Source organism: Apaloderma vittatum, unplaced genomic scaffold (assembly GCF_000703405.1).
Source record: "Apaloderma vittatum isolate BGI_N311 unplaced genomic scaffold, ASM70340v1 scaffold3657, whole genome shotgun sequence".
Classification (NCBI taxonomy): Eukaryota; Metazoa; Chordata; class Aves; order Trogoniformes; family Trogonidae; genus Apaloderma; species Apaloderma vittatum.
In genome coordinates this window covers 60,020-68,671 of record NW_009725572.1, presented here as the reverse complement: position 1 = coordinate 68,671, position 8,652 = coordinate 60,020, and the positions used below count along the sequence as shown (strand labels likewise).

At 51.3% G+C, this 8,652-nt stretch overlaps 1 protein-coding gene across 1 annotated transcript in view; it reads right to left on the bottom strand.

Moving 5' to 3' along the window:
* The window catches only part of LOC104276571 (voltage-dependent T-type calcium channel subunit alpha-1G-like), a gene marked incomplete at its 3' end in the record, with an annotated part of 43,098 nt that overhangs the window by 17,706 nt on the left and 16,740 nt on the right, over positions 1 to 8,652 (bottom strand). The window contains 3 exon segments of the mRNA XM_009872943.1: positions 6,838 to 7,202; positions 8,425 to 8,469; positions 8,554 to 8,652. The exon segment at positions 8,554 to 8,652 is cut by the window's right edge and continues 30 nt beyond it. Coding sequence (XP_009871245.1) covers positions 6,838 to 7,202; positions 8,425 to 8,469; positions 8,554 to 8,652 — 509 coding nt within the window.

The following is an 8,652-nucleotide window of genomic DNA, read 5'->3' as shown; positions in this document are numbered from 1 at the left end:
CTGAACCTGGGTTTCTGATGCTGGTAACACCATCTCTAATGCTGACAGACATCCACGGGGGAAAAGCCGGTCGTTTCCTAACATCAGCAAAAAACCAATTCTAACAAAGAGCTTAAATCCAGCAGATATTAGGGAAAAAGTGCTCAGCTCCTGTTCCTGCTCCCATGAGGGGCTCAGGAGGGTGGGAAGGAGCTCTGTGAGGACACAGGTGGCAGCAGGGCAGAGTTATGGGCACCAACAGCATTGGGACGGACCTCGACCAGGAAAATCAGGGATAAAAATGGACTGATCCCTGGGAAATCACCAACAATCAGCAATGAGGAGCACTTACAGATGAAAGCATTTGCTGGTGCAAGCTGAGGATGCTCCAGAAGCTCTAGCTGAGCTTGCTGGCTCCCACCCAAGGGGAACAACCACAATAATCAAAGGAGGAGCAGAGAGAAACGCCCGGCTATCTGCAGAGAGCAGCGATTTTTCATCCACACAGGGATGAAGCGAGTTTCGAAAGCACACATCATTTCCCCATTTCGTCTCTTCTCAACGCTGCCTGAGCAGAGATAACACGAGGGTACAGATGGCAGCTGAAACAACAGCTGTAATGATAGGATCTAAAGCAGCCGAGTATTTCCAGCCTCTGAACTAAATTAACAGGAAAGGAATGACACTTACGGCTCCCCATCCAGGGAGCTGAAGAAAACTTTAGTGGATGTCAAGGAATCCACATAAGCTCATCCCTGAAGCATGCAGAGAACTGAATTATCTGATAAAAAACTCATACACTTTCCAGTTGCATGAAATCTCATTTAATTTTCAAATCGCTCAGTCTTCAGAACCAGCATAAAGTCTGATTTATAGGCACAGCTCATTTTTTTTTATGATTATGAGGGCTGTGCCCCTCTGTATTTTGCATGGCACTCTGGAAGAGCCAGTTAATTAAAACACCTGAGCTCCTACAAGACCTCACAAACCCTTCAAATCACTGAGGAGCGGAAGAACCCCCTCGGTCCATAAAAAGAATTACCCCCAATAACAAACAGAGCTGTTTTTGAAGTCAGTGATCCTGGTGATTAACAGCTCTGATGACTTCCATTAGCGTTGACTTGACTCCTCCCGTCTCCAACAGCAAACTAAGAAGAGTAATCTATACTTAAGCAGGAGCTAATTGAATACAGCATGTACAAATCTATAGGGCACCTCATTTTCCTACCGAAGGAGTGCCCTATGCAGCTGTAGAGCTGAGAAATTAAATTGACACTCCAGCTACAAGCCCAGCGTTGGGAAAGCCTCGCTGCGCTGCCAAAGCTTTGATCTCTTGGCTAAGAGCAGCTGGCACAGGGCTGGAGAGATATGTAATGGCATTAAATAGAGACATGGAATATACACCAAAGTGGAGGCATCTCTAGGAAGAGAAGGTGGTGCACGAATGTGGGACCTTGTGAGCCCCTGGGGCAGAAGGAGGTTGGCTGGGGAAAGGCTGTCTCGTTGGTTTAAGGGATGCACACCTAAGTGCCCTCCTGAATCAAAGCCTCATGAATTCGATTAACACGGGGAAGCATCAAGTTAGAAATTTCACCAGAGAGAAAAGTCGGGTTGTCCTGTTAAAGCCATAGCTGGAGTAAAGCAGCCAGGTGCAGGGTGAAGGGGTACAGCACCAGTGTGCGATGCAGAGAACCCCTGGTGCCGCATCAGCTGCTGCCTGGGTGTGAGACGGGTCTTTGAGTCCCTGCACTCCCAGGAAACAATTCAAGTGAGATGCAAGACATACAAAAAATATTTTACAAAACCAAAGATTCATTTCCTGCCTGACACAAACGCATGCACATGAAAAAGGTCAAAATTTACATGTCCTGGATCAACGTGACTTGAAGCCATGGAGGTTGGAGGGGACACGATGCTGCCCACAACCATCCTACGCAGCCAGATGAGGGTGACCCGGGCAGCACACGCCCTGCGAGATCCTCCACAGCCTCCTCAGCAGGCGAATGAGCACATGGCCAGATCTCATACTTTGATCACAAACTGATAAAGGCTTCCTGCCCTCCAGCTTGCCCAGGACTTTGGACGCTGTCAACAACTCAAGCACCCCCAGACCTGGGTCACTAGCCTGTCAAATCACCCTGCCTAGTTCCATTACAGCACCTCTTCGTGGTGAAATCAAATTTTCCACCCACGTGGAGAAATCAATCAGTGGGTGTCATGACACTTAATAACTTTCAGCTACCTTCTTCCCTGCACACTGAGTTCAAGCAGAGGCAGAAGTACATAAATACCGTTTGTGTGACTGTTATTAATGCTTGAACCTGGAGCCTAATGGCTTCTCCACGCTGGCAGGTTTTCTAACCCTTCACCTCCCCTCTCGATCATCCTGGATACCTAAAAATTTCGTGTCCTCTGACACCGATTAAGCAGGTTCCCACGTTCTCCAGCTTTGACTGTTTACATAAATAGACACTTTAATGCATTTTGCCAGCAAGCTTTCCTTTGATGCTTTGGCACAGATGGTTGATATTTCCACGCTGCAGTGGCTATTACCGGTGACAACTTTACATCTCGGGGCCTCTGCAGCAGGATGCGCTGGGAATTCAGCTTGAGATACTACCATGAGCTGAGGCTCCTCATGCTGATGGAGTTTGCACACCTCGGTTGGTGGCACTGCTGCTCTGTAGATCCCTACAACACCTTGCTGGAGCTGGGGGCGCTCCCTCAGTTATCCACCTGCCAGGAGGATGCCAGGCATCACCTCCTCCCGCTTCCTTGAATTGCCTCCTGTGGATGATGAGCTTTTCTCCTTGGGTACTGCCCCACAGAGTCATTCAGCCCTGTCATCTCTCCAATTTGCTTTTCAGAATTAACAAAAGGTTCTCTACAGGTCTGAATTAACTTCCTCATCCTTCCTTCAGAGACACAAGAGTTTTGGACCACTCTAGATCCAAGTCCCCCACCAGGCTCCAGCCATGGTTTTGAAGTGACTGCAGCTCGGCGGAGGCCAGTCTCTTGTTAACAATGGCAAAACACCGCAGAGACGGCGGCTGAAATTCAAGCGCTATTTAAACAACTGAATATGTAGGGTATAGTTCATACAATGCGAGTTCAGACGAGGAAAATCGGAACAGCCAGGCGGCTCAATGCGAACCAGATTTTAAAAACAAAAACAAAACCCCAAAACCCTTCCTCAAGGAAGCCCTTGTCGAATTCTTTCCCCTGCTGAGGAGTCCAACATCACGCCTTGTACTAAAGCCTTTGCATTTCACTCCAAGGAGGGACTTGGAGGGGAAAACAAAAAAAGCAGCAGCACATTATGGAACAGAGTCTGGCTTACAGCCAGGGCTGGGGGGAACGCAAGCACAGAAACCCTCTGGTTTAGCAGCACATTTTACTCCTGCTCTATGGCAGAACAAGCTTTTGCAAAGCCCCAGCCGTTTGAACCCGCAGTGCTGCAGAGTCTCAGCTTCCCTAAGGCGAATCAGTCAATTGGTTCAACAGTGTATTTAAAATCCCCTGGAGCCTACCTTTAAATCACCTTTATATTCCTCTACCCAAAGCTAATAGTTTCTACCTGCATTTTGCTTCATCTCTGTAGAAAAACAAGCTATTTAGCAGTCACATTAATAATCCGCGGCAATCTGGTTGTCATTTCCCTGATGGAAAATTTCACGCTGCTGCCCAGCAGCCGTGACGTGGGGAGTGCTCGGTGCACCTCAAACCGATCCGCTTTCTGCCCACCAAGCCCAGAGCTGGTGGGAAAGGCAAGAGTCAGAGCTGGACCGGGGGGAGGATGGGCAGAAAATGAGGAGTAAAGCCTGGTCTGGTGTACCTACTGCTCATGAACGTGCAGGAACCACAGGGAAGCATGCTTGTGTCGGAAAGAGCTTAAAGGAAACCCAGCACCTGAGCCCCCAGCCACACGATGGTGAAATTTCAGTTGACAGTGACTTTGCTGCAGAATGTGGTCTACGGAGAGGAGCTTCAAGATGAAAGGTTCTAAGGTAGGACATGAACTCCTTGGACACAAACCTCCTTTGCTACACGCATCCAGCACCCCTGGCCATGGGAGCTAAATCTGTCCAGGTTTACTGATGGGTGAGTGCAAACAAACAGCATGAGGCAGGAGCCAGTGTTTTCAACACACTCTCGGTTCCCACCCATTTTGATGTGCCTTCAAAGAGCCACTTTCACCAAAATATCCCAACCTGGCCTTCTCTGGCTGATGACTCTGTTAAGCAGGTGACTCAAAAAGACTGTTTCAGTCTTCCCCGGAGAAAAGCAGGTCCCTCCAGGATACCTGTCCCAAGGTGAGATGCAAACCTCCAGAGGACCATCTGGGCTATAAGGAGCCCAGATGACCAGCTCCTGTCTTGAAGTCCAGAGCTGCTGAATCCCACTCAACACTGCCAGGGAGGGCAGAAACCTTCCTCCTCCCAGAATAACTACCAGCCCATTCTTCCTCTCACACAGTAGCTGCTAGCGTGTCCTCTCCCCTCTGGCAAGGTGCTGAGAAACAACACGAGGATTTTCACAGGGCATCATAAAACATGTCATGAAGGTATTTATCCTAATATAGCCTGGTGTGCCCAGGATGGCCTCCTGTGAAAAGTCCAAGAGGTAAATATTCATTAAATAAGCAGAGGGCTTAATATAGAAAGTCGTGGAGTCCTCTTCAAGCCCCCTCACATCTTTGCAAACATCAGCCAATGAAGATAAATCTGGTGCGGCTGATCACTCGCACTTTTAGGAAAGGCTCTTCTAAAAGAAAAAAATCACATGTTTCAGTGTTTATAATCTCTGCGGAAAGGCTGGTCTAGCATTTCTCCCCTCTAATTCTTGCTCTCATAACTGTCAGATTATGAAACTGCAGGCTATAAGCCTCCCGAGTTTACAGAAAAACACCTCTCTGCTCTCTGCTGCCACTTTGAGCAGATGAACTAATAAAAACAAGCTCTGCTATTCACTCCAAATGCCTGAGAGAAAGGAATCTGGAACAGTAGTATCTTCAAAATACTGTCAAAGAAAGCAACCACCCACAGCGTCTGGAGTCCCCCCACGCTTATCAGTTCCCTTCACCTTGTTACCCGAAAACCACCACAAAAATCTGCCTCTTCCCATCCAGCTGCCTGCTGGGATTCACCACTGGCTGGGACAGAGACCAGCCCCCTGCTGCCCTATTTCTCCGGAGCCAAAAAATTAAAGAGCTGTGTTGCCTTTAGGGTGTTTGATGATGGGAACCCGCTCAGCCACCCATCGCTGGTGGGACGGTCCCCCCTGCTACACCCACGGTGGGAGCTACACTGGCATCTCCCAAAGATGCTCCTGATAAAGGGCAACAAGCTTTGACCATCTGCCCCTTGGATAGGCGGTCATGATGGATCTGCTTTCACCTTTCAGCCGAAGGAGGAATGGAACTATTCATCAGTTTCTGTGAGCTGCCTCCTCCCAGGTTCTTAGTAGATGATCTTCCCAATATTATTAAATAAAGGAGGAATGACTCCAGCTTCCCTGCAGAGCTCCCACCAAGGGCAGCAGACGAAGGTGAAACCTGCAGGACTTGAGAGCCCGTCGCTGTTTAATGTGTACTGAACACGACAGTGAGCCAGCCAGACTGTATTAGGGCGTCAGGGAGAAGGTGCTGGCTGGAAGGGACACATTTAGCACAGCCACGTCTCCCCGCCATTCGGTCACTGAGGCATTAATGTCGTGGGAGGACACGGGGAATTTGGGGCTGAACTGCAGCCACCACTGCTGCCATTGGGAGCTGTGAGAGAACCACACAACCACCGGTGACTTCACAAACACAAAACGTGACAGGACGGAAGAGAAGGGACAGAGGGTGCAGCCGTGACTCTGGATACAAGAGAGTTCTCAGTAAAGGCTGGCGCTGGGACAGGAGGGGCCGTGTCTGTCTGGGAGGGGAGAAGTCTGGCATCCCGAGAGAAGCCCTGTGCTGGTGTGGGAGGCCCTGAGCATTGGAGTGGTGTAGAACAAGGTTTTGCAGCATCTCAGCATCCTCACTAATAAACTCTTCCCTCCAAAATCCAAACGATGCGTGCACCAGCAGCACGAAACCATCCCGTGCTTTGCAGCAGGACTGAGGGCACCACCAGCAGCACCCACAAAACCTACGTGAGATCAGACCACACAAAAGCCTCTCTGAAAAGCAGAGCTTGTCATCCTCGCAGAAACGTTTCAAGAAGAACATGGCAACTCCTTTTCTTAATGACTATACATAGGGGAAAGCTCTGCTAGGTGACAAGCGTGCAAGAGGCTGGAGCAGAGGCAGCCTTTTGCCTGCAAGGGCTCAGACAATCGAGCCGAGAAATAGCCAGTGATGAGTCTATTTTGGACTCGGCATGCTGTTGCTGAAGCGTTCACCGGGGAGGGAAAGGCATTTGTTACCTCCTCTCCAGGGACTGCAAAATCAATAGACTTCCCTGCGTGCAGCTGCACTGACCCCGGAGCCCGCAGCCGCACCAGCAGCGCTGCCAGGCTGGCACAAACCCAGTGGCAATCAGCTCCCTCTCCTTGGCCCCGGGGCTACAGAAACCAGCAAGGTGTAGTGCTGTGCATCCAACAGGGGTCTCAGCACAGCGCTGAGCATCCTTGGCAGGGCTAGGATGCGGGAGCTCATGCAGCCCCGTACCAGCCAGGGCGATGGCTACCTGTGAGCCAGAAGGAGGTACAGAGGAGAAAAATTCAACCTTGGGACAGGTCCCAGACATATCCTGGGACTCTTCCTACAGCACCCCAATGCCTCTCAACCCAAATCATCATGCTGTTATGGATTTAGATCCATAACACCTCCTGCATCCCCGCTGTGCCGGGAAGCACCAGGACAGCGCTCACCTGCTCGTGGTACTCGATCCCCATGCTGAGCGTGTTGATGAGGATGGCCACCATGATCCCGCGGCCAAAATATTTGCTGTCCACGATCTTCTGGAAGGTCTCGCACACCACATGCCAGAAGGCCAGCACCCGGCTGGCTCTCTTGGCCCGGGCTCTGCCTTGTTGCGGGTCCCGCTGGTCGCTGTAGTGAGCGTCTTGCGTGAACTCGTAGACGCCCTCGCTGTCCGAGTCGGCCGTCTCGTTGTCCGTCAGCTCAGCCTCGCTTGCCAGCACCTTGAGGCAGTAAGGGCAGCTCTCGGGGTTGCAGGAGCCACTGTCCAGCTTGGTGCAGGGGCTGGAGATCTTGCAGGAGCTTTGGCAAGGACCTGAAACACCAGCAGGGCAGGGCAGCCCATCAGCCAGGACAGAGGGGCAACCCCCCACCCCATCAGCCCCAAGCTGCTGCCTTCCACACTTAAGTGTTTCCTAAGGGGCAAAAGGGCTCCTGCTGGGTTAAAGAGCCCTGGGCAAAACCTGAGTTCCCTGAGCACCTGGCAGGCACTGCTGCCAGCCCAGGACCCCAGCTCACCTCCTTATACCTCTGGCCATTCCAGAAATCTGCTCCTCTGGCCCTGGCAGGCTCTGGATCTAATTACCAGGAGCATCACTGCCAGCAGCCTCCTTTCCTGCTCCTGCTGTTTGCCAATGCTCTGGAATCACTGCCTTCCCCCTCCACACGCTGCCCTCAACGGCAGCTGCCAGGTGGCTCCTGGGTGACTACACGAGTGGGATATTTCCCAAAAATCCCAGCAGCTGGCTGCAAGGGGGGAGGCTATCTGCGAGGCACACTCCTGACTCATGCACAGCAGGATGACTAAAAACCCAGAAGCAAATCAACCCAGAGCCCAGCTCTCTGTATTTAGTGTCTGGGCAGCTCTGGGCTGGGGGCAGGACTTGGTCTCTTCCTCGCACAGCTCCTGGCTGGAAAGGTCAATGCATGCTGTGTCTGCTACGGGCTTCCTAAGCAAATCACAGATTTTTAATACTCAGCATCTGCGATTGCCATCAAGCACTCATGCAAAGCAAACACTTGATCTCCCCAAGCTTGGTGTCCCGCAGGGAGCAGAGCTCTGCAGTGCTCAGGGATGTGCTGGGACTCAGATCTGGAGGATGTCCATCCATCCCCGAGCTCTGCAGCAAGTGGTCAGCAATGCAGCCACCTCCAACCCCTGAGCTTCAGTGAGGAAGAGATGTGGCTATTCAGAAGCAGCCAGGCTTGGCTCCAGCTCTGTTCAGCATCACTGAACCCAGCTCTAGCTGATTTGGGGAGTGCAGAGATTTGGGGAGGGTTCCCTGTAACTGCAGAATAAATTGCTTTAGAGGGGGGAGATGGGGATGGCAAAAAAGCTGGGTTCATTGAAAACATTCATTTTTGTTGGATTCTTACAAATATGAAGTCTGAGAGGTTGAAACCTCTCTCTCGGTTTTGGCTATAAGATGCATTAGGTAGGTCAGAATCACAGAATGTCAGGGATTGGAAGGGGCCTCTGCAGAGCCCAACCCTCTGCCAGAGCAGGTTCACCTGCTCAAGATTCACATTGCCCTCACCTGGAAAACCATCACCTTTCTCCGTAACGTGGACTGAAAAAAACCCTGCAAAGATTCAGAAGAAATTAGGTCAGAGCTCGTGCTTCTCCTGCAAGGCAACCCCAGCCCGACGCCCAGCCCCAGGCTCACCCGTGCTCTGTGTCTCCAGCAGCTTGTGCATGGTGCTGTACGGCCCGGGAGGGATGTTGAGGCTCGTCAAGGTGCTGCTCCCGGCACCGACTGCCGCCT